Source organism: Anomaloglossus baeobatrachus, chromosome 1 (assembly GCF_048569485.1).
Source record: "Anomaloglossus baeobatrachus isolate aAnoBae1 chromosome 1, aAnoBae1.hap1, whole genome shotgun sequence".
NCBI classification, from domain to species: Eukaryota; Metazoa; Chordata; class Amphibia; order Anura; family Aromobatidae; genus Anomaloglossus; species Anomaloglossus baeobatrachus.
Genome location: NC_134353.1, coordinates 86,881,248 through 86,907,424, shown reverse-complemented (window position 1 = coordinate 86,907,424; position 26,177 = coordinate 86,881,248). Strand labels below are relative to the sequence as shown.

General features: G+C 49.7%; 1 protein-coding gene across 1 annotated transcript in view; it reads left to right on the top strand.

Annotated features, from left to right (window-relative positions):
- FBXL5 (F-box and leucine rich repeat protein 5) overlaps nt 1-24,167 on the top strand; it is a 76,302-nt gene extending 52,135 nt beyond the window's left edge. Inside the window, exons 9-11 of the mRNA XM_075346900.1 lie at nt 3,334-4,044; nt 19,906-20,054; nt 23,890-24,167. Coding sequence (XP_075203015.1) covers nt 3,334-4,044; nt 19,906-20,054; nt 23,890-23,966 — 937 coding nt within the window. The 3' untranslated portion in view covers nt 23,967-24,167. The remainder of the gene's footprint in view (nt 1-3,333; nt 4,045-19,905; nt 20,055-23,889) is intronic.
- Nucleotides 24,168-26,177: the final 2,010 nt, after the last annotated feature.

Here is a 26,177-nt window from a genome sequence, read left to right as displayed (position 1 = left end):
CCAATCTGGGTTAGAAAAAGGTTTGTCGCTCGGCTCCCTTAAAGGGCAAGTCTCGGCGCTATCCGTCTTTTTTCAGAAGCGTCTAGCACGACTTCCTAAGGTGCGCACGTTCCTACAGGGGGTTTGCCATATAGTTCCCCCGTACAAGCGGCCGTTAGATCCATGGCATCTGAACAGGGTACTAGTTGCCCTCCAGAAGCCGCCCTTCGAGCCTCTGAAGGAGGTTTCACTTTCTAGACCATCACAGAAAGTGGCTTTTCTGGTAGCGATCACATCTCTTCGGAGAGTGTCTGAGCTAGCAGCGTTGTCTTCCAAGGCTCCCTTCCTGGTCTTCCACCAGGACAAGGTAGTGCTGCGCCCCATTCAGGAGTTTCTCCCGAAGGTGGTATCCTCTTTTCATCTTAATCAGGATATCTTTTTGCCTTCGTTTTGTCCTCATGCAGTTCATCGGTATGAGAAGGATTTACATTTGTTAGATCTGGTGAGAGCACTCAGAATCTACATTTCCCGCACAGCGCCCCTGCGCCGTTCGGATGCACTTTTTGTCCTTGTCGCTGATAAGCGCAAGGGGTCGCAGGCTTCTAAGGCCACCCTGGCTCGATGGATCAAAGAACCAATTCTTGAAGCCTACCGTTCTGCGGGGCTTCAGGTTCCATCAGGGCTAAAGGCCCATTCTACCAGAGCCGTGGGTGCGTCCTGGGCATTGCGACACCAGGCTACGGCTCAACAGGTGTGCCAGGCAGCTACCTGGTCGAGTCTGCACACTTTCACCAAACATTATCAGGTGCATACCTATGCTTCGGCGGACGCCAGCCTAGGTAGAAGAGTCCTGCAGGCGGCAGTTGCCTCCCCGTAGGGGAGGGCTGTCTTGCAGCTCTAACATGAGGTATTTCTTTACCCACCCTGGGACAGCTTTTGGACGTCCCAATCGTCTGGGTCTCCCAATAGAGCGCCGAAGAAGAAGGGAATTTTGTTACTTACCGTAAATTCCTTTTCTTCTAGCTCTTATTGGGAGACCCAGCACCCGCCCTGTTGTCCTTCGGGATTTTTGGTTTGTTTGCGGGTACACATGTTGTTCATGTTGAACGGTTTTCAGTTCTCCGATGTTACTCGGAGTGAATTTGTTTAAACCAGTTATTGGCTTTCCTCCTTCTTGCTTTTGCACTAAAACTGGTGAGCCAGTGATCCCACTGGGGGTGTATAGCCAGAAGGGGAGGGGCCTTACACTTTTTAGTGTAATTGCTTTGTGTGGCCTCCGGAGGCAGTGCTATACACCCAATCGTCTGGGTCTCCCAATAAGAGCTAGAAGAAAAGGAATTTACGGTAAGTAACAAAATTCCCTTCTTTATGGGAGCTCTGAATATTAGTGTGTAGAAATCTCCTATATCTCTTAAAGGGAACCTGTCACCAGATTTTGTCCTTCTAAACTAAATCTAGCACCTTAAACAGTGCCTGTGCTGCATTCTATATAGGTGCATGTCGTCCCCCTGACACTTCTGTAGACCCCACAAATACCATTATAAAATCTCTCAGCACGTATGTAAATTGTCCATTCCGGTCTGATGGGCGTCCTTATCTGCACCTCTTGTCCCTCCTTTGATCGTCCTCTTGTGCTGATTGAGGCTACTTTCACACTTGCGTTGGACGGCTTCCATTGCTATCCGCAGCCTTGAGGAATTTTGGTAACCGTTACAGGAAACCGTTATATTCCTCATAGACTTCTATTAGCTACGGATAGCAACGGATGGTCTTCCGTTGCATCCGCTGCACGACGCAGCGTCGTTATTTTGACGCTGCGTCGGGCGAAGGGAACGCTGCATGTAACGTTTTTTGAGCAGCGCAATCCGTAGGATTTCGCTGCGCATGCTCTCTCTGACTCCCTGCACTCTTAACCAGGGTAAACATCGGGTTACTAAGCAATGCGCTTTCCCTAGTTACCCGATATTTACCCTGGCTACGGGTGCAGGGAGCCCGACAATTTCCCGCTCGGCTCCACCCCCCTCCCGCACTTCACTCCATGTGTACACACGCACTTCCACACACTCACACTCACCTGTCCCCAGCCTTGCATTCCTTGCTGCACTGACGTCCTCAGTGCCAAGGTCCTGCTCGGCTCCACAAACCCCGCACTCCGCCCCCACACTCCGCCCCCTCACACATTCTTGGCGGCCGAACGATCAGCTGATCACCCGACGACTGGCTGCTGTGAGCGATCAGCTGATCACCCGACGACCGGCTGCTGTGAGCGATCAGCTGATCACCCGGCGACCGGCTGCTGTGAGCGATCAGCTGATCACCCGGCGACCGGCTGCTGTGAGCGATCAGCTGATCACCCGGCGACCGGCTGCTGTGAGCGATCAGCTGATCACCCGGCGACCGGCTGCTGTGAGCGATCAGCTGATAACCCGGCGACCGGCTGCTGTGAGCGATCAGCTGATCACCCGGCGTCCGGCTGCTGTGAGCGATCAGCTGATCACCCGGCGTCCGGCTGCTGTGAGCGATCAGCTGATCACCCGGCGTCCGGCTGCTGTGAGCGATCAGCTGATCACCCGGCGTCCGGCTGCTGTGAGCGATCAGCTGATCACCCGGCGTCCGGCTGCTGTGAGCGATCAGCTGATTGTTCACAATAGTCTGCCGCCGGTAAAACAAAAGAAGAAGAAAAAAAATAAAGATTCCGTTGTTTTGTACAATCCGTTGTGCCACTAAATGCAACACATCCGTTGCATCCGTCACACAACGCAATGCAACGGCTACCGTTCAACGCAAGTGTGAAAGTAGCCTGATATGGATGACGCGTCCTGCGCCATCCACTTACCCGGGTAAAATATTGTGCCTGCGCAGCCATATTCCCACTTTGCGCAGGTGCACTTCATGCTGCCTTTTTGCGTGCAGATCCGAAAACATTGGTGCGCCTGCGCAAACCGGCGAGTTCTCTGCGCAGGCGTGAGATTTTGCCCGGCGATGTGGATAACGCTGGTGACATCATCCACATCAATCAGCACAACAGAACGGCGAAAGGAGGGACAGGAGACACATATAAGGACGCCCATCGGACCAGACCGGACAATTTACATACATGGCGGGAGATTTTATTAAGGTATTTGTGGGGTCTACAGAGTGGGTCAGGGGGTCACATGCACCTTTATAGAATGCAGCAAATGAGCTGCTTAAGGTGCTAGTATTGGTTTAGAAGGCCAAAATCTGATGACGGGTGCCCTTTAATCCCACAGCCCTAGCTGTAAATGTGTTCATCTGGATTATTTTTCCCGTACTCTAAATGAATTTTTTTTTTCCCTTTTTTAGTTTTAATAATCCTTTTTTTCATCTTTTCAGGTGGTATTTTGGTAGTTGTCAAAACCTTCGTCACGTCGACTTGTCTGGATGTGATAAGATCAGCGACCCAACACTGGAAAGGTTGAGTCTCGCGCTTGGCGTGCCAGCGTCTTACAGAAAAGCTTTATTTAAATGTTCCCGAAATAACAAAAATGTTAAGTCGGCCTGGGGGAGGAAAGACGTGACCAACAGGATGAGGACTAGCACCATGCAATGCATCGGGGGCCAATGTGGGCTCTTCTCTGAGGAGTTATGGACACGGTGTAGCCCCTCTGATGGCTATCCATCCACACCTTTCTGGATTTTGGATTCTGAGAGGCTGGCTGACATCGAGGATGCCGCCGACTGGAAGAATAGGAATACTGATGGACTCTGCGTGTTGGAGATGTCGGCCAGTATGAATTGTTTTTCTAATGGGTTTTGCAACAGAAAGCTTTTGGCTGGAATGAGGACTAACGGCAGCTGGCAGCAGCGGTATCACTCGGATGCGTACACCTACTGTGGCCATTCATTCTGCTCTGCTGGAGCAAAGCTACGGACTATACAGGCACTCCCAGAGCCCTCCGCACCCTGCAAAGGCGGCAAAAGGACTCCTGGGTCAGAGGGCAGAGACGCTTACTCTGGGAGTGCCAAGTCTCAGCCCCGGCCTGCCCGTGTGTTACAGCTACTCAGCCTCTCCGGGTGTCACCAGGTCACAGATCGTGGTCTCAGGTACGTGGATCAGCACTCTCCGTAGCATTTTACTATTTTCCATCTGATTGCTTGAACGTTTATTGTAGCTATAAACATTTATGGAGGGTTGTAAGAGACCGTATAACTCTTCTTTCTTCGGCGCTCCATTGGGAGACCCAGACGATTGGAGCGGCGGCGCGGCTGAGACTTGTGGTGCGCCGGGGACTTAGCGCCGACCGTGCTTTTACGACGGCGGCGCTTATAAATCTAGTCCCCGGCTTTTGCGGCCTAGCTCCGCTTCGTTCCCGCCCCCACCCTGTCAATCAGGGCAAGGGAGAGACGCTGTACGATAGTCAGCGCCGAGGGCTGGAGTCTTATTTACATACTCCAGCCCTCTCACTGAGCACAGTGGGGCGCAGGTTTCCCGCACTTTGTCTGCACACGCCCAGGGCCCGCCCCTCTCCACAGGACGCCGGCAGCCATTCCTACATGCAGTCTGGCTGGAGAACGGACACAGGCTCTGGGAGACCCAGACAAGGGATTTCTGGCGACCACACACCCGCGTTAAGCGGGCGGTAAGCAGCACATTAGTGCTGGCCCCACTAGTGCCACAGTGTTATATTGGTGTATTTTTTTCTCTATACCATATATATATATAATTGCACTGTAAGGTCGCTTCTTGGCTGTATACCCTATATTGCTCTGAGGAGACGACAACATGTCATCCGCAAAACGCAAGGGTGCCAAGACACAGGCTGTATACGCTACTTGTGCCGCTTGTGGGGCTGATCTACCGGCAGGTTCCAATGACCCCCATTGTGTGCAATGTTCGGTCCCTGTGCCACTTCGTCAGCCGGAGTCTATGGTGGTAGTGGCCCAGGCAGAGTCACCGGTGAACCCTGTCCCGGTGACGGGGACAGAGTTTGCAGTTTTTGCTGACAAGATGTCTGTCACTATGACAAAAATCCTAGAGACCTTGCAGGCCAGGCCAGTTACTCAGACCATGGACACTGCTGCGTCAATGTTCCCCGGTCCCCCTCAGTTGGAGTTAATCCGTGCTTCAAGAGGGTCCCAGGCATCTGAGGCTGAAGGCTCTGACTCAGATGACAGTCCCAGGCAGCCTAAGCGAGCTCGCTGGGAGAGACCCTCCACGTTATCACGCGGATCAGGGTCTCAGCGAGAAGAGTCTCTGCATGATGAGACAGAGGAGGGTGATCAGGAGTCTAATCCTGAGACCGCTCTCAATCTGGATACTCCTGATGGTGACGCCATGGTAAATGACCTTATAGCGGCCATCAATAGACTGTTGGATATTTCTCCCCCAGCCCCTCCAGCGGGGGAGGCAGCTGCACAGCAGGAGAAGTTCCATTTCAGGTATCCCAAGCGTAAACTGAGTACTTTTCTGGACCACGCTGACTTCAGAGAATCAGTCCAGAAACACCATGCTTATCCAGACAAGCGTTTCTCCAAACGTCTTAAGGATACACGTTATCCCTTTCCCCCTGACGTGGTCAAACGCTGGACCCAGTGTCCAAAGGTGGATCCCCCAATCTCCAGGCTTGCGGCTAGATCCATAGTTGCAGTGGAGGATGGGGCTTCACTTAAAGATGCCAATGACAGACAGATGGACCTTTGGTTGAAATCTGTCTATGAAGCTATCGGCGCGTCGTTTGCTCCAGCATTCGCGGCTGTGTGGGCACTCCAAGCTATTTCAGCTGGTCTGGCACAGGTGGACTCTATCATACGTCCAGCAGTGCCGCAAGTGGAGTCCTTAACCTCGCAAATGTCTGCGTTTGCGACCTATGCTATCAACGCTGTCCTGGACTCTACGAGCCGTACCTCAATGGCGTCTGCCAACTCGGTGGTTTTGCGCAGAGCCTTGTGGTTAAAAGAATGGAAAGCGGATTCTGCTTCCAAAAAATGTTTAACCAGCTTGCCACTATCTGTAGACAGACTGTTTGGTGAGCAATTGGCTGAAATCATTAAACAGTCCAAGGGTAAAGACTCCTCCTTACCCCAGCCCAGATCAAGCAAACCTCAACAAAGGAGGTGGCAGTCGAGGTTTCGGTCCTTTCGAGGCTCCGGCAAGGCCCAATTCTCCTCGTCCAAAGGGACTCAGAAGGAGCAAAGGGGCTCAGATTCCTGGCGGGCTCACTCACGCCCCAAGAAAGCAAACGGAGGAACCGCTTCCAAGGCGGCTGCCTCATGACTTTCGGCCTCCTCCCTCCGCATCCTCGGTCGGTGGCAGGCTCTCCCGCTTTTGCGACATTTGGCTGCCACAGGTCAAGGACCGGTGGGTAACAGACATTTTGTCTCACGGGTACAGGATAGAGTTCAGTTCTCGTCCTCCGCCTCGGTTCTTCAGAACTTCCCCACATCCCGACCGAGCAGATGCTCTTCTGCAGGCGGTGGGCTCACTAAGAGCAGAAGGAGTGGTGATCCCTGTTCCTCTTCAGGAACAAGGTCAAGGTTTTTACTCCAATCTCTTCGTGGTTCCAAAAAAGGACGGCTCGTTCCGTCCTGTTCTGGACCTAAAGCTGCTCAACAAGCATGTGAACGCCAGGCGGTTCCGGATGGAATCCCTCCGCTCCGTCATTGCCTCAATGTCTCAAGGAGATTTCCTTGCATCAATAGACATCAAAGATGCTTATCTCCACGTGCCGATTGCTCCAGAGCACCAACGTTTTCTACGTTTTGTGATAAGAGACGAACATCTCCAGTTCGTAGCTCTGCCATTTGGTCTGGCGACAGCCCCACGGGTTTTCACCAAGGTCATGGCGGCAGTGGTAGCAGTCTTGCACTCCCAGGGACACTCGGTGATCCCTTACTTGGACGATCTACTTGTCAAAGCACCCTCTCAAGAGGCATGCCAACACAGCCTGAATGTTGCGCTGGAGACTCTCCAGACTTTCGGGTGGATCATCAACTTTTCAAAGTCAAATCTGTCACCGACTCAATCACTAACGTATCTTGGCATGGAGTTTCATACTCTCTCAGCGATAGTGAAGCTTCCGCTGGACAAGCAGCGGTCACTACAGACAGGGGTACAGTCTCTCCTTCATGGTCAGTCGCACTCCTTAAGGCGCCTCATGCACTTCCTAGGGAAGATGGTGGCAGCAATGGAGGCAGTCCCGTTTGCACAGTTTCATCTGCGCCCACTTCAATGGGACATTCTCCGCCAATGGGACGGGAAGTCAACTTCCCTGGACAGGAAAGTCTCCCTTTCCCAGACGGCCAAGGACTCTCTGCAATGGTGGCTTCTTCCCACCTCATTATCACAGGGAAGATCATTCCTACCCCCATCCTGGGCAGTGGTCACGACAGACGCGAGTCTGTCAGGGTGGGGAGCAGTTTTTCTCCACCACAGGGCTCAAGGGACGTGGACTCAGCAGGAGTCCACCCTTCAGATCAATGTTCTGGAAATCAGGGCAGTGTATCTTGCCTTACTAGCCTTCCAGCAGTGGCTGGAAGGAAAGCAGATCCGAATTCAGTCGGACAACTCCACAGCGGTGGCATACATCAACCACCAAGGAGGGACACGCAGTCAGCAAGCCTTCCAGGAAGTCCGGCGGATTCTGTTGTGGGTGGAGGACAGAGCATCCACCATATCAGCGGTTCACATCCCGGGCGTAGAAAACTGGGAAGCAGACTTCCTCAGTCGCCAGGGTATGGACGCAGGGGAATGGTCCCTTCACCCGGACGTGTTTCAGGAAATATGTCGCCGCTGGGGGGTGCCGGACGTCGACCTAATGGCGTCGCGGCACAACAACAAGGTCCCGACGTTCATGGCGCGGTCTCGCGATCAAAGAGCTCTGGCGGCAGACGCCTTAGTGCAAGATTGGTCGCAGTTCCGGCTCCCTTATGTGTTCCCACCTCTGGCACTCTTGCCCAGAGTGCTACGCAAGATCAGATCCGATTGCAGCCGCGTCATACTCGTCGCCCCAGACTGGCCGAGGAGGTCGTGGTACCCGGATCTGTGGCATCTCACGGTCGGCCAACCGTGGACACTACCAGACCGACCAGACTTACTGTCCCAAGGGCCGTTTTTCCATCGGAATTCTGCGGCCCTGAACCTGACTGTGTGGCCATTGAGTCCTGGATCCTAGCGTCCTCAGGATTATCCCAAGAAGTCGTTGCCACCATGAGACAGGCTAGGAAGTCCACTTCTGCTAAGATCTACCACAGAACGTGGAGGATTTTCTTATCCTGGTGCTCTGCACAAGGAGTATCCCCCTGGCCATTCGCGTTACCTACTTTTCTTTCCTTCCTGCAATCTGGGTTGGAAAAGGGCTTGTCGCTCGGCTCCCTTAAAGGGCAAGTCTCGGCACTATCCGTGTTTTTTCAGAAGCGTCTAGCACGACTTTCTCAGGTGCGCACGTTCCTGCAGGGGGTTTGTCATATCGTCCCTCCGTACAGGCGGCCGTTAGATCCATGGGATCTAAACAGGGTACTAGTTGCTCTCCAGAAGCCGCCCTTCGAGCCTCTGAGGGATGTTTCACTTTCTCGTCTCTCACAGAAAGTGGCCTTTCTAGTGGCGGTCACGTCTCTTCGGAGAGTGTCTGAGCTAGCAGCGCTGTCATCCAAGGCTCCCTTCCTGGTGTTCCACCAGGACAAGGTAGTGCTGCGCCCCATTCAGGAGTTTCTCCCTAAGGTGGTATCCTCTTTTCATCTTAATCAGGATATCTCCTTGCCTTCCTTTTGTCCTCATCCAGTTCTTCGGTATGAAAAGGATTTACATTTGTTAGATCTGGTGAGAGCACTCAGAATCTACATTTCCCGCACGGCGCCCCTGCGCCGCTCGGATGCACTCTTTGTCCTTGTCGCTGGTAAGCGCAAAGGGTCGCAGCCTTCCAAAGCCACCCTGGCTCGATGGATCAAAGAACCAATTCTTGAAGCCTACCGTTCTGCTGGGCTTCCGGTTCCATCAGGGCTAGATTTATAAGCGCCGCCGTCGTAAAAGCACGGTCGGCGCTAAGTCCCCGGCGCACCACAAGTCTCAGCCGCGCCGCCGCTCCAATCGTCTGGGTCTCCCAATAGGAGCTAGAAGAAAAGGAATTTACGGTAAGTAACAAAATTCCCTTCTTTCAACCTTAACCACTTACGTAGAATTTACCCAAAATGTCATGTTATCCGCTACACATATGGTATAATCTGCTGATCGCTAAAGGTCCGACCACTGGGACCCCCAGCATTCCTGAGACTGGTACTTTGTAGATCCCGTCTGGAGTGGAGCAAAGGTGCGGAGCTCGACCTTCGCTCCATTCATTGACGTTGGGTGTCCCGGAAATAGCAGAGCTCTGTACACGGCTTTCTCAGCAGTGCAATCACTCAAAGTACTACACAGCTATTCATTTTCAAAGTATGTAAAGTGCTTTTGAATTAATGATGCTATATAGTGAATAAATATAAGTACACTTGCCTCATCAGGTCTAAAAGATCTATTCAATAATATGTGCAGTAAGTATTCTGAAATTTGGCGACCGATTCGCTTTTAGGTCAACCCCGCACCTCGCTATACACGGCGTGGTGTTCAGCCATCTGAATATGAGAGTCACGGGGTGATATGATGTACTGCAGTATATAGTATAGTCGATCAGACATTCACAGGTTCAAGCCCTCTGAACCCCTTCACGACCAAGGACGTACCAGTACGTCCTAAATCATAAAGGGGCGATTACCGCCAGCTTCTGCGGTGAGCCGGTAGTGATCACTGCACATGTCTGCTGATTTGTACAAGCAGGCATGTGTGCCGCGCAGGTGGAGCCACGATCCACCCACGCCTGTTAACCCCTTAAATTGCGCTGTCAAAATATGACCGCGTGATTTTAAAGCGCAACAGCAGAGAACATACCTTCTCCCGCAGCCGTCAGAGGCCCCGTGACGCGATCATGGTGAGTCACTAGCTGTCATGGTAGCACAAGGTCATGTGAAGACTCCTGTCACTATTATGTTGTAATTCCTATTACAGCCAACAGAGTCGGCTGTAACAAGAATGCATTTCTGCTGATCAGAGTGATGCTGCTTTGATCAGGAGAAATGAATCATCAACAAGACTGCTGATCCTTATAGTCCCCCTAGGGGGACTAGTAAAATAAAAAAAAGTGTTAAAAAAAGGAAAAAAAACCTAAAAGTTCAAATCCCTCCCCATTCACCCCATTGAAAACTAAAGGGTTAAAAAATACACACATTTGGTATAGTGTTCAGAAATGCTCGGTCTATCAATACATAAAATTAGTTAATCTGATCGGTAAACGGCAAAGGAGAACAAAATTCCAAACTCAAAATTGTGTTTTTTTTGGTTGTCGCAAATTTTGCGCAAAATACTATAACAAATTCTCAAAACTTAGCGTTTGCTCAAAAATGGTACCGTTAAAAACGCCAGCTCGAGATGCAAAATTAAGGAAGCACAAAACAGACTGTTTGCAGCACCAGGTGGAATCCTTCACCAAGGATAGGGGACGCAAGTCTAAATCCAAGGGATCCTCTTGGTCACCATCTCACAAATAAAAAGCATGGCCAGCGTCCCAGGGGTATTTTCAATTCTCCTTTTTCTCTGACGCCTCATTGGGGGACACAGGACCATGACCATGGGTGTTATGCTGCCTATCCATAGGAGGACACTAAGTAGATGCAAAAGCATAGCTCCTCCTCTGCAGTATACACCCCCTGGCCGGGCCAGGCAACCTCAGTTTTTAGCTTGGTGTCTGTAGGAGGCACATCTTTCAAGCTTTTGTTATTTTTTGAGGGCGACCGTTTCCTTTTGGGACCGATCTCCCAATACCATCAACGGGCGGGAACGCGGAGTGTTGCCTCCACATACCCCCTCCTGCGACGCTGGATCCTGGGCTGCATTTTACTGGACGACGGGTCCCACAGACACCGATTTTCCAGAGCCCAGGGCAGAGGCACAATTCCTCAGCCCCTCTTTGCAGGCTCTGAGTTGAACATTGCACCTGTGTGGCCGGACACAGCAAGCTGACTCTTCTATTTCCACTGCCTGGACTGAGGCAGTGTTAAGGTGAGATCCCCCCTGACTGGTTTGCCAGACAAAGGGAGAAAAGACGGTGCAGGGAAGGCTCCCAGGACTACTGAATTCACAGTATTTTATTATGAGAAAGTCCCTTGCTGATTGCAAGGAGGAGAGCCGCAGGGATCCTGAACACAGTGTTAATTTTTTCTCTAGCTGCGTGCTGGCTGGAGGAGGGGGAAGTCCCTTGCTGTTTGCAGAAAATCCTGCACAGATAATTTACCGGTGGCGGGGGGAGGGCCCAGAGCTCAGGAACTCACACTGTTTATTTGCTCTGTTTATTTGCTCTAGCTGCGTGCTCTGATTGCAGAAAAGCCGGTGGAAAGATAATCCACCGGTGACTAGCTGTGTGCTGACTGGAGGGAGGGGGAGAAAAACTGTCACAGAAGCTCCCTTCCCGCCGTTTTTTGCTACCGACAGCAGGGGGCACACGGACTTCTTCTTGGCGCTCTTTTAGCGCTAAGCCCCGCCCCCCGCGGGCCACGATAAGCCCCGCCCCCCGGAAAGCGTGCGAAGATCTCCACAGAGCTTACTCCTGGTATACTCCTATTAGGAACATGCAGAATTCTTAAGAGTGCTAAGGCTCACATAGTCTATTATTCAGCCTGCACTGCCTGCCACGCTGAGCTACCACTTAAACACACCTCTTCTCTCTGTGAGTCCTGTGCCCTTATAGCCCCCCAAGACCATCCCGCCACCACCGCCGCAACAGTCAGCCAGAGCCTAGGGCTCCCAGCCCACCGGAATGGGCACAGTTTCTGTCCCAATCCATGGAAAAACTGTCACAGAACCTGGTTCTGGCTATGCAATGTCGTCCTCCACACCCTTCTGGGCCCCTGGACGGAACGCAGCCTGAGGATACCCCTATGGAGGATCCTTCTGAGGTAATCCGGGCAAATGCTTCACCGGTTGCAGGGATCAGGAAAAGAGCACACGGCCGGGTGTCTCCAGGACTCTCTCATGGCCCCCATGGCTCTCCCTCAGGATCACACAGGGCAGGCTCTCCCACACGCTCCACGGCTTCTGAAGAGCTGGAGGAGGGAGAATGCTGTTTGTACCAGGAGGATTCCTTGGTTTCATCCTCCCCAGATGATCAAACTGCAATAGACTCCCTTATAGCAGCAATCAACCAAACTCTGCATGTGGAGAATCCCCCATCCACTACCACTGACCATGCGGTCTCCTTTAAGAGGGCAAGGAAACCCCAAAAGGTTTTCGCTGATCACCCAGAGTTTCAGGATATCCTCACAAAGCAAAGGGAGAAGCCTGACGGGCGCTTCGGTAACTGAAAACTCATGGAGTCCCGGTACCCTTTTGCCTCACCTACCCCTAAGGGCTGGGCCGATCCGCCCTCGGTCGACCCCCCCGGTCTCCCGCCTTGCCACAAAGACGCTCCTGTCTTTACCCAATGGTTCCTCCATCAAGGACCCGACAGACAGACAGGTGGAGCACCTCGCCACTCTGCTTTTGAGGCTGCGGGTTCCTCCTTCTCGCCCTCCTTTGCCTCTGTGTGGGTCGCAAAGGCGATCTCGGTCTGGGCAGAATCCCTTAACACTTCGCTTGAGGAATCCCAGTTCACTCATACCTTCACAGAGGTAACAGCTCAAATTGCCGCTGCGGCGGAGTACCTCATGCAGGCCTCCATGGACGCTGCTACCTGCGCAGCGTTTACCGCCTCAAATACCATAGCCATCCGTAGAGCTCTCTCGCTCCGACAATGGCGAGCGGACTCTGCCTCCAAGAAGTCTCTCACGGGCCTTCCCTTTTTTCCAGGCAGATTGTTTGGCGAACGACTGGACAAGCTCATTTCTGACGCCACGGGAGGAAAGAGTACCTCCCTCCCCCAGCTGAAGTCCAGGACAACCTTCACCAGACGTCCACAGTCCTCGTTCCACTCCTTCGGAACTCATTTGGTTGGTCGACATCCCGTGCTGTCCCCGCCACCAGCCGCGGACTACGTAGGGACCGACCTTCTCATCTCTCCCCGAAACCCACTTCGTCATGGCAGCCTAGACCGAAACAGTCCAGGACTAGGGAGACTCGTCCACGACGTTTTCCCCCCTCATGACTCCTTCGGTGCCCCGAAAGACACTCATTGTAGGAGGTCAACTGCGGCTCTTTCAACACATCTGGGCTGCCGCCTCAGATGACAAATGGGTGCGAGACCTTGTGTCTTCCGGTTACCACATAGAATTTCGGACCCGACCCCCGAGTCGGTTCTTTCTCTCAAACCCCCCAAAGACTCGAAAACGACGCAAAGCTTTTTTTCTCAGCAATCCACTCGTTCCAAACAGGAGTGATAATACCTGTCCCGGACAACGAGAAGTTCAGGGGTTTTTTATTTCAACCGCTTTGTGGTCCCCAAAAAGGATGGGTCAGTTCGACCCATCCTGGACTTCAAACACCTGAACAAACATGTGCACGTACGGAGATTCAGAATGGAGGCCCTAAGGTCCATTATTGCATCCATGGTTGAAGGGAAATTCCTCGCCTCCATAGACATCAAGGACGCGTACCTGCACATACCCATCGCCCCAGATCACCAAAAGTTCCTCCGCTTCGCAGTTCAGGACTCCCACTTTCAATTCGTAGCTCTACCCTTCGGCCTTGCCACCGCACCAAGGGTCTTCACCAAAGTTATGGCGGCCGCCATGAGCGTCCTTCACGCCAGGGGAGTAGTCGTTCTCCCTTACTTGGACGACCTCATCAAGGCCCCCTCCTTCCGCGACTGCTCAACCAACGTACAGATCACTGTGGACACCCTATCCCGCTTAGAGTGGCTAGTGAATCTAGACAAATCATCTCCGATCCCATCACGATCCATCACCTTCCTGGGCATGTCCCTGGACACCCGTCGTGGCTTGATCTATCTCCCTCTGGACAAGGCGATCGCTCTTCAACGAGCGGTACGCTGCCTTCTACGTCATCCGTCTCGCTCCATTCGATTCAGCATGAAGGTGCTCGGCAGGATGGTGGCGGCTATGGAAGCAGTACCTTTTGCTCAACTGCACCTCCGCCCACTGCAGCTAGCCCTTCTAGCGGCCTGGGACAAGAGCCCCTTCTCCCTGGACAGACATCTTCACCTGACGCCTTCAGTCAGGTACGCACTCCTCTGGTGGCTTCGGTCCTCATCCCTATCGAAGGGGAGATCTTTTCTCCCAGTGCACTGGCTGGTCCTGACCACGGACGCCAGCCTCCTAGGTTGGGGAGCAGTGTACCGGCACCACACTGCTCAAGGACGTTGGACGCCCCAGGAGTCTTCCCTACCCATAAACATCCTGGAAATCTTCGCGATCTTCCTCGCGCTCAGGGCGTTCTGCCCTCTGCTAGCGGGTTATTACAGATTCGAGTCCAATCGGATAATGCGACAGCTGTAGCTTACATCAATCGGCAGGGGGACACCTGCAGCAAGGCAGCTTATCTCGAGGCCCACAGGATCCTCAGCTGGGCCGAATCGACAGGGTCAGTGATATCAGTGGTACACATACCGGGAGTAGAGAACTGGGCAGCAGACTTCTAAGTCGCCAAGGCCTGGCCGCCAGAGAGTAGTCTCTCCACCCAGAAGTGTTCCTACACATCTGCACTCGCTGGAGTACACCAGACATGGATCTAATAACCTCAAGGTGGAACGCAAAGGTACCCGCGTTCATAGCCAGGTCACGCGATCCGCAGTCCATCGGCGCGGATGCTCTAGTCTGCTCCTGGCACAACTTTCGCCTGCCTTACATATTTCCACCTCTACCTCTGCTGCCGCGGGTAATCAGGGAAATCAAGGCAGAGGGAGTCCCGGTGATACTGATAGCACCGAACTGGCCCAGGCGCGCCTGGTACGCCGAATTAGTAAAAAAGCTCGTAGACGTACCGTGGCGCCTTCCAGACATCCCAGACTTGCTGACCCAAGGGCCCATTTCCCATCAGAACGCCAGAGCCCTGAAGCTGACGGCATGGCCATTGAGACCTGGGTGTTAACAAGAGCAGGATTCTACCCCGCGGTTATCTTCACTATGATCAGCGCCCGAAAGCCTGCTTCATCCTGCATTTACCACCGTACGTGGAAAATCTTCCTTTCATGGTGCAGGGAAACTAACGTCCAGCCTCTGCCTCTGGCCATCCCCAGAATTCTCAATTTCTGCAGGTTGGCTCTCAGTTCCCTTAAAGGGCAGGTCTCAGCGCTCTCAATCTTCTACCACTGCTGCCTGGCTCAAAAACCGCAGGTCAAGACCTTCCTCCAGGGCGTTTCCTATCTAGTTCCCCCGTACAAACGGCCGCTGGACCCATGGGACCTCAATCTCGTTCTGGACAATCTCCAGAGGTCCCCCTTTGAACCTCTCAAGGAATCCTCCCTTGCTCTTCTGTCCTGGAAGGTAACGTTCCTGGTGGCAATTACGTCCATCAGACGGGTTTCGGAGCTAGCGGCACTCTCTTGCCGCGAGCCTTTCCTGATTTTTCACCAGGACAAGGTGGTTCTGCGCCCCCTTCCGGATTTTCTTCCGAAGGTTCCTACCCCATTTCATTTGAACGAGGACATTGTTCTGCCTTCCTTTTGTCCACACCCACTTCATAGGGTGGAAAGGTCTCTGCTTTTGTTACACCTCGTCAGCTCTCAGATATTACATATCCAGGACAGCCCCCTTTAGGAAAATGGACTCTTTGTTCGTCATTCCTGAGGGGCCTAAGAAGGGACAGGCAGCTTCAAAGGCGACTCTGGCTCGCTGGATTCACTCTGCGATCCAGGAAGTCTACCGCTTGCAACTCAAGCCCATTCCTAGTGGCTGCGGGCTCATTCCACGCGAGCAGTTGGCGCTTCGTGGGCCATTCGGCATCAGGCTTCAGTGGAACAGGTGTGTAAGGCTGCGACCTGGTCTAGCCTACATACTTTTTCAAAGCATTACGGAGTCCATACCCAGGTTTCAGCTGAGGCAAATCTGGGTAGGAAAATTCTGCAAACGGCAGTAGAGCACCTCTCTCAGCAGGTGCTCCAGGCTGTCTGGGACTGGTTTCCTAGTCCTTGGTTTCATTGTCTTTTTATTTTTCCCACCCATGGACTGCTTTAGGACGTCCCATGGTCCTGTGTCCCCCAATGAGGCGTCAGAGAAAAACGGATTTTTGTGTACTCACCATAAAATCGTTTTCTCTTAGCCATCATTGGGGGACACAGCACCCACCCTGTTGCCCTGTTGGGCCTTGGTCCTCTCAGTACCTTATTTGGTTATGACTCTTTTTTTTTTTCTTATGTTCCTCTGTTGAGAAGTTTTTACTGGCTTTTTTCTCCTACTGCTTGTGTACTAAAACTGAGGTTGCCTGGCCCGGCCAGGGGGTGTATACGCTTTTGCATCTACTTAGTGTCCTCCTATGGATAGGCAGCATAACGCCCATGGTCCTGTGTCCCCCAATGATGGCTAAGAGAAAACTATTTTACGGTGAGTACACAAAAATCCGTTTATTCCATCAGGCAACGTTTCGTCCTACATATGGGCTTTATCCAGCAAAAAAATAAGCAGTTATTGAGCCCCATATCCCGAAAAATGAAACCGCTGCGGGTCGTGGAAAATGTCACCAAAAAATGCGCCCCTTTTTGGGAAGAACTTCTGAATTTTTTTTAACCCCTCAGATGAAAGTAAACCTATACATGTTTGGTGTCTACAAACTCGTACAGACCTGAGGCATCACACACACGCATCAGTTTTACCATTAAGTGAACACAGTGAATAAAATATCCCAAAAACCATCATGAAATCGCACTCTTTTTGCAATTTTTCCGCACTTGGAATTTTTTTTTGCCGTTTTCCAGTACACTATATGGTAAAACTTATGGTTTCATTTAAAAGTACAACTCGTCTAGCAAAAGTCCTCATATGGTAAGATTGACGGAAAAATAAAAAAAATGTTATCGCCTTCGGAAAGAGGGGAGCAAAAAAAAAATAAAAATGGAAAATCGTCCGGGGGTGAAGGGGTTAAAATCATTATTTTATTTTTTTTATATATATAGAGTTTTGCCTTGAAACAGATTTGTCACCAGATCTCACTATACAAATAGCATACATTATTATGGAGATCTGTCAGACCTGATGAGACTGATGTACTTTCTTTTATAATCCATTTCGGAATGACTGTAATCCAGCTAAAGAATTGGAGTGCTCATGAGTATTAAGTGTGTCAGATCTCTGCCCACGTAACCTGATTTACAGCTGCAGCTTGTACTGAGCAGTGTGAGAACTCAGCAGGGAGGAGGGAAACTGAGGAGCTTGGCAGTCAGGCTTGAGTTTAAACTCCAATTATGAAGAATTATACCACTATTCTGACTTTATCAAAGTAGGTACACCAGCCTCATCAGCTCTGTTTAATATTGCATGCATATGGGGATTTCTCTTAAAGGGAACCTGTCTGGTGCAATATGTATCCAGAACCACAAGCAGTTCTGGGTGTATATTGCCAAACCCTGCCTAACCGTCCCTGTATACACTAGCATAGATAGAGATCTTTAGAAAAAGTATTTCTAAAGATTGTTTATTATATGTTAATGAGCGAGGGGACTAGTCCTGAGGGCTTTAGTTCCCTTGGCTAGTCGGCCCCCTTAGCATGTCAGCACTTCCGGTCATATGCACTGTACCTCACTGAAGCTGGGAAGGTGAGTGACACCCGCCATCAGTTTAGTGCGCATGATTGGAAGCCTCGGGTACTGTGCATCCATCCTCCACCGGCCGCCATGAATAGTGAGGTATGTGCGGTGTGGCACATTCATTAGCATGTTAGTACACCCACAGGGGTGGGCTACCATGCTATGTGGGCTGGCTAGCTAAGGGGAGAAACGCCCTTGGGACTAGTACCCGCGCTCATTAGCATATAATATACAACCTTTAGAAATACTTTTTGTAAAGATCCCTTTATGTATGCTAGTGTATACAGGGATTGCTAGGCAGGGATTAGCAATGTGGTTCTGGGTGCATATTGCACCTGACAGGTTCCCTTTAATAGATGTGCTATAACCCACAGCATTTGCTCTTTTGACCCCTGTGACCCCACAGATTGCTATACTGGTTGCACCTGTATGTTGCCTTTATGTTCACGGCTGGAGATGCACAAATAGAGACTAAATGCAGTGGATGTGTGCAGCGTATGTATGCGACAGAAGTCTCCCATTCTGGTGATTTGGGGGGTCCCAACAGTTTAGTAAGTGTCACCCACCCTGCAGACAGGTGATAACTTACAACAGGTATTTCAGTAAGGCGGCTTTCACACTACGTTTTTTAACATGCGTCATGAACGTTTTTTTAACGCAAAAACTGATCCAGTGCAAATGCGTTTTCATTTCAATGCATTTGCAATGGACTCGCGTCAACATGCGTTCACATGCGTTTGCGGGCGTTATAGTGAGGATCCAGCGACTTGCAGTTTTTTAACTTTTTTCAAAAGCGCTACTTGTAGCATTTTTGAGCTGCATCAAATACTGTTTTTCACTGGATCCTGACTATACTGCACGCAAACGCATGTGAACGCTGGCATGCTGATAGACAGGATCCTGCTTGCTCTACTGAGCATGCCCAGAAACCAGCCTGGCGTGATCAGTCTCTCTCTTCCCCCCTCCCTGTTCCCCCCTCCCTGTTCCCCCCCCTCCCTGTTCCCCCCCTCCCTGTTCCCCCCCTCCCTGTTCCCCCCCTCCCTGTCCCCCCCTCCCTGTTCCCCCCCTCCCTCTCTCTCCCCTCCCTCTCTCTCCCCTCCCTCTCTCTCCCCTCCCTCTCTCCCCCCTCCCTCTCTCCCCCCTCCCTCTCTCCCCCCTCCCTCTCTCCCCCGCCTGAGAGCGGCGGACGCTCGTAACCAAGGTAAATATCGGGTAACCAAGCAAAGCGCTTCGCTTAATTACCCGATGTTTACCTTGGTTACCAGCGTCTGGAGCTGTCAGATGCCGGCTCCCAGTCTGTCACGTTCAGTTCCCCTCACTCCCGATTACATGACTTCAATGCCCGCCCATAAACTTCAAGTGGCAGGATCCTGCAAAATAACACATGCGTTTGCATGTGTTTTTCTTTGTAAAAACAGGATCCACTTTTACAGCAAAAAATGTTCATGACGTATGTTAAAAAAAACGTAGTGTGAAAGCAGCCAAAGGAGATGTTATCATTCTGTGAACACTCCTTTTTATTACTGATCCACGTGATAGGGGTGTTTGATTGCTAGGATCCCAGCGGTCAGTAGCACTGTTTTGATGAGTCTCAAAGTATTTTCTATTTCGTTGAATGTGTGCTACAGTTTTCTGCATTGGCCACTAAACACTCTGAGTTGGGCTTTCTACACTGTTTCCATCCTGACAACAGCTGGTTGGTGGGGATTCCTGGAGTCATAGCCTCAACAATCTGGTACTGACGACCGGTCCTAAAAATGGATCATCAATATGAATATAGTAGATAATTAATTTAACCCTCTACAAACAGCTATGTCCTCCTTTACTACATTGACCTTTAGAAGCTGCTGTGTCCTCCTTTACCTGGGCACTGTAAAGAGACATTTCATTACATGGCTGATAAATAATATCCTGTGTGAAGTTCAGGCTCCCGGCTGGAGGTGTTTTGCTGAATCTTTGCTCATTGGAAGGTGTTGGTGAATTAATTTACCATTATGCGGTTTCAAGTGAATATTCGTGGAACAAATAGTTAAATAGATTATCCTATTCTATGAATATTTGACTCAATAAAGTGTGAATCAAGCCAAATTGTGTGCGATCTGAGCAGGAGGCTCCATTACTGATCAGATGATGTAGAGTATTGGCATCTCCTCGAGGAGAATCTCCCCAGGTTTTCTGCTCACTGTCGGTAAATAGTTCTCATATTGGGGATGGTTATAAAATCCTGATAATTATATGTTTGGGTTAATTGCAGGGCGTTGACGTTGGGCGGAGGATTACCGAACCTGGAACACCTAAATCTCTCTGGATGTCTCAATGTGACTGGAGCTGGATTGCAGGATCTGGTGTCGGCGTGTCCCACTCTTAATGATGAGCACTTCTACTACTGTGACAACATTAATGGTAATGTGCATTGTGTGACGTGTGCCCACTCTCCTTCTCCAGTGTGTGCTGCCCTATTAAATGGTTAACCCAATGAATTAGAGAAATGTCTGCCCCTTTAGCGGAGCGTACATTGCCCAGAACTTCTCATCATTCCTGACCTGTTAGATGGGAAATTCTAGGCTAAAGAGCCAGATAGCGCCATCTACAGAGCCCTAATGGTAGTTCATCTTCAGTAGGTATTTAGCAATGTATGGGCATCTGTCATCTATCGCAGGTAAGTCTGTACAGTGTCCTACGGAGGGTCCTTGGCGGGACGTAGGGTCATATGTTTTACAGTGGTAGCATTAAGAAGGGATTTTCCAAAATTTGATTCAAGCACTGCAAGAAAAATCCCAAGTGTACATTAATTGAATCTGTAGGGGTTAACATCCCACTATGTCAGATTATGCTGTGGATTTTCACCTGACAGAAGACAACTGTATCAGGCACGGACTGTATGAGCTCAGCCAGGAATGTGTCACTCTGAAACACTGCGGCTCTTCAGAGGATTATATACTTTAAAGGGAACCTGTCACTTGGTTTTCCCGTATAAACTGTGGCCACCAGCAGTAACTTCTATTCTGAAATACTGTATATAAGTCTCCAAGCCAATCTGTATAGCATAAAAACATATATAATCACCTATGGTGCAGTCTGGTCCAATGGGCGTGTCTAGTCTCAGTCCGGCGCCTCCTCTCTTCTTGCGATCACCGTCAACCTTCTTGCTTTGTGTGAATGATGTGTCCTACGTCATCCACAGTACTTTGCTCTGCTCTCAGCTGGGCAAAGAGAAGTACGCATGCGCAGGAGAGCAATGTAAGCCTCTGTGTCCATTGCTCTCTTGTGCACATGTACTTCTCTTTGCCCGGCTGAGAGCAATGGACACAGAGGCCTCCATTGCTCTCCTGCACATGCGTACTTCTTTGCCCGTCTGAGAGCAAAGCAAAGTACTATTCTGCGCATGCGCGCACATTCTCTGACCGTTCCCCGCTCCTGCCCATTATAGTACTTTGCGCTGCCCACAGCAGGGCAGAAAGAAGTGCGCGTGCGCATGAACGCAATGGAGGACACAGTGTGGATGATGTGGGACACGTCATCTATGTGAAGCAGGGAGGAAGAGGATGGCGATGGAAAGAAGAGAGGAGGTGCTGGGCCGAGAACACTGACACGCGTCAGTCCAGACCTCCTATAGGGGAGTATAAAATAATAAAAGCTGTTATTTAGATTGGCTTGGGCTCTTATATACAGTATTCTAGTACACTGTATATAAGGCTTACTGTTTTTGGGCGCAGCTTATATGGAAAAAAGACCTGGTGACAGGTTCCCTTTTAAAAGCACCAGGAACCAAGCTTCACAGGAGACTAATCAAAAAGCTGAGTCCATGGTGAGTGCGCCACGCATGTGTGTAGGGAGAGACCGGTCAGTCACTGGCAGCAGGGGGGGGAGAAACCACCGAGAACCGCTTGGTCCCCAAAACGCCGCAGCGTTCCAGAGCTAAACATACCTGTCTGCAGTCACACAGCCAGGGCCTGATACATGCTGTCTGAGGATCAGCTGCCAGAATAGCTTTTAAACCAATATGTCCAGAAAAGCTTTTTACCTGTGGGTAAATGGTTAATCCTCAGATAAAGGTAAGTGGCAAAGCCTGTATATAGCCAAATGACAGGAAAAGCTGTTACAGGGAGAAAATGGAGGGTAGCTCAACTTATAACCTCTGTCTCCAAGTCTCCAGGCTGTGTAAGGACATAAGGTCATTCATTGCAGTAGCCTTATGGCACAATGATTGACAGCCTGCTCTGCAGCGTGAGTGTGTATCGTGTGCAGAGCACACTGTCAGTGCACTGGCTACAGCCCAGGCCCCTTCATAGTGAAGAATGACGTGATCTCATCCCAGCACCACCCCGGTGACTCGGAGAGAGCAGATTAACCCTATATCTCCAGGTAAATAGCGTTTCTGGACATTGTAGGTTCCCTTTAAAACTGAGCGTCTGTTTACGCAGACCGACCGGCGGCACAATACAACCACTGATTGGTAAAAGTTTATCGATCAGTAGTCGTTAAATGCCAGACCGGAGTAAACGATACGCACTGTGTATACTGGCGATACCTATATTGGCCGCCATAGTTCTCGGCAGCGCGAGTCCTGTTTACATTTTTACAATGTACCGGTCAGAACAATGATCTTTTATCCTGCATTTTATCTTCAAATTTTCCTCATCTCATTCACGTCTATGGGGAAAATTTGCAGATAAAAAGTAAGGCGTTGAAGATTACAAGATCACACCCGCAGGGTAGTTTGCGCAGCACAAAAACAAAAGTGCAGTGGTCAGGAAATTTCTATAAATCCCATCCACTCTGCTGGAGCTGTAAGATGCAAATATTGGCTACCAAAATGCACCAAATACTTATCAAGGGAACTTAGCCCAAATCCGCTGCATTTTGCTACTGATTCTGTGGCTTTTCTGTTGCATATGACTTTATAGGTCATAAAATCCCTAAAATTGGTAATTCCACTTATGGGTCATTCCAGTTACATTCACAAGCCAAAAACGGAGTTAATAATGGCTACAGACTGTTCTTTGGAGGCAGGCACAGAAATGAGTGAATGGATATTGTACATTGAACTATTCTCAATAGATTTCAACACAGTTTGATTTTTCAACAATACAAATGAAATACAACCTGAAATACAACATACAATGTTATTACTTGGCAACTTGCGTTACACTCAAAGAAACGTAAGTTACCAAGTAATAACATTGTATTTTGTATTTAGTTTGAATTTTCAACAATACAAATTATGTTGAAATCTATTGAGAATAGTTCAATGTACAATATACAGTCACTCATTTTTGTGCCTGCCTCCAAAGAACAGTCTGTAGCCATTATTAATTTTTGGCTTGTGAATGTAACGCAAGTTACCGTGGAATGACCCTTATATTAAACCTGTCACCAGATTTGCCCCTTGTAAGCTGTATCACCACCAGTAAACCCCTAAATACACCATTCTACAAAACTGTATATAAGAGCCCAGGTCAGTCACTATATAACATAAAAAACACTTATTATACTCCCCCCGCGGGCGGCCAGGTCCGATGAGTGTCACTGATCTGGCGCTTCCTCTCTTCTTGCGATCTCCATCCTACCTTCCCAGCTCCGTGTGAATAATGCGTCATACGTAATCTACACAGTGTCCTCTGTTCTTCTGTGCACTCGCACTTGTCTTTGCACTGCTAGGAGCAGATCAAAGAACGTTGGTGCACATGCGCGGGCGTTCTTTGACCTTTTCCCGCGCATCATGCTCACTACAATACTTTGCTCTGCCCACAGGAGGGCAATAGAAGTGCGCATGCGCAGGAGAGCAATGGAGGACAAAGTGTGGATGACATAGGACGCATCATTCACCCAAAGCAAGAAGGACGACCATTTTCGCAAGAAGAGGAGGCGCCGGGTCAAGAACTGTGGTGGCCACAGCTTACAGGAGACTAATCTGGTGACAGGTTCTCTTTAAAGCTGATATGTAGCAAGGGCCTTGTATTTCCAGTTCTATTCAGCAAGGTACTGCTGCAGATTCTCCCTACAGCGCAGGCCCACAGCCGGTGTACAGAGGATTGCGGTGGCATAAGGGGTGAGATGAATAATCCCAGAGTACTAATACTTTCTCATCTATATCTGCAGCAGGGGTCTGAGAATAATATATTTGTATGTCATGTATGCAGCGTTTGATAAGATCTGACTCTTCTTCTTTTGGTGTGATGTCCTCCTCTGTAACCTATTGATTGTTTCTGTTCACCGCCATTGTGTTCTCATGCAGGTCCTCATGCTGACACGGCCAGCGGATGCCAGAATCTGCAGTGCGGTTTTCGGGCCTGCTGCCGATCTGGTGAATGATCAGTTGTTTTCTGACTTCCCCCACTCATCTGAGCAGCCATTCTTTCATGCACTTTACCTTTCTATCACACGCTGTGTGTAAAATCCCGTTCTGGATCCTTTCGGAGTTTTTCCTTGAGAAGTTGAGCAGCATACGTCATAGTTGAGCAAGCTGTCCAGTGTAGTAACAGTTTTCGCTTAATAAAACTTCATTGTCTGAAATCCTTTTAGTTTTGCATTTTTTTTATTTCTTCAATACACTGAGATACAAGAATGTGATGAGGATACTCCAGTGCTCGGGCGTCTTACCCTTTCTGCGTATCTCACTTAGGCTAGGGTCACATTGACCCATGACAGTGTTTTTCCATCTGAAAAAATGGTCCGATTAGGCACGAACCCTTAAGGCAACATTCAAGTTAAACATCTTTGATCTTTGCCTCCAGAGCTGGGGCAAAACTTCCAAGTATATGAGGGGGCTGCTGATAAGTCTTTGGCTTTGTGATCTTTTTTTGTTTCTATGGTAACAAATGTTACATCACATGAAAGTCTTATATTAGACACCTATGTTTCCAAATTTTGTGCTTGTTGCTTATGGCAACAGTGTTCTACGCACGCGGGAAAACAAAATGGCGGAGTCTAATGCGATATTCACAGCACTTAAGAGCAGAAGAGGGATAAAATTCTTGTTTCTGCAAGGAAAGTCCGCAAATGATATTCATGGTGATACGTCGCAGACATTGGGGGATCAATGCCCTTCATATTCCACAGTTAAGAACTGGGTTGCCAAATTTAAAACTTGCCACTTCAGCCCCAATGATGAGGAACGTCCTGGACGACCGATAGTCGTGGTTGTTCTGGAGATCGCTGTTGTTGTGCACAACCTCATACTGGAGAATTGACAAATTTCAGCTAAAGCTATAGCAGACATGGGGATTTCCCGTGAATGGGTTTGTGTCATTATCCATGAATATTTGGAAATGAGGCAGCGATCTGCAAAGTGGGTCCCAAATGTTTGACAACAGATCAGAGCAGCATGCCAGTGAAAATTTCCTGATCCATTTGTCAGTGTTTCCGGACTGATAAGAACTTCCTGGATCAACTGGTCACTATGAATGAAAACTGTATTTATTTGTAGAACCCGGAAAACAAGGAGCAGTCAAAAGGGTGGAGGCACAGTGGTTATCCTCATCCAAAGAAGTTCACGGTGCAAAAATCAGCCACTAAGGTGATCACGTCTGTGTTCTGGGATAAGGAGGGTGTGCTGCTAGTGGACTACCTTCAAAAGGGTTCCACCATCAATGCAAGGTATTACATTGAACCTTTGGACCAATTGAAGGCAGCTCTGAAGGCCAAAAGGCGCGGCAAGCTGTCCAAGGAATCTTGTTCCTGCAAGACAAAGCCTCCGCTCACACAACACAAGCGACCACGGCAAAACCGGCAGAGCTGGGATTTCAGCTGGTTGACCACCCACCTTATTCACCAGATCTAGCTCCCTCCGACTATAATCTGTTTCCAAACCTGAAGAAACACCTCAAGGGTACCAAATTTCACACCATTTCTAATGCCACGGCTGCTACAAATGCCTGGTTTGAGGCACAACCAATATCCTTCTTTTTGCTAGGATTAAAGAACTTGGAATACCGATGTAAGAAGTGTGTTGTCATTAGTGGACAGTGTGTGGAATGAATGTAACGTTTCATCATCCTATCTAGTTTCTTTCTGAGTAAAGCCAAAGACTTATCAGCAGCCCCTTGTATACAGTACTTAGGTGAAGGTTGATTTTTTATATAATAATGTACAACTAGTAATGAGTGAGCACTACTATGCTCGCTACTGAGAACGAACAGTTGTCCGCTCAGACGGGCTCCTCTCTTATACTGAGTATATTGGAAGTCAATGGTGAACTCAAGCATTTTTCCGGAAAAATAGTTGACTTCCCCATTGACTACCATTATTTTTGGTATGCAAGTGTCTGACTGCTTGTTTAGAGTACCAAGCACCTGAGCATGATAGTGCTCGCTCATCACTAGTTACGAGTACAGAGCACCCAAGCATGTTATTGCCCGCTCATCACTAGTTAAAAGTACCGAGCACCTGAGCATGGTAGTGTTCGCTCATCACTTTGTATAACACCTAGTTCTTGTTGTTTCCCAGCCAGAGGCCACATATTGGGCTAATTTCCTCCCCAACCTCTTTGGTAATAATATAAAGAAATCTCTGGATCTCTGTCCC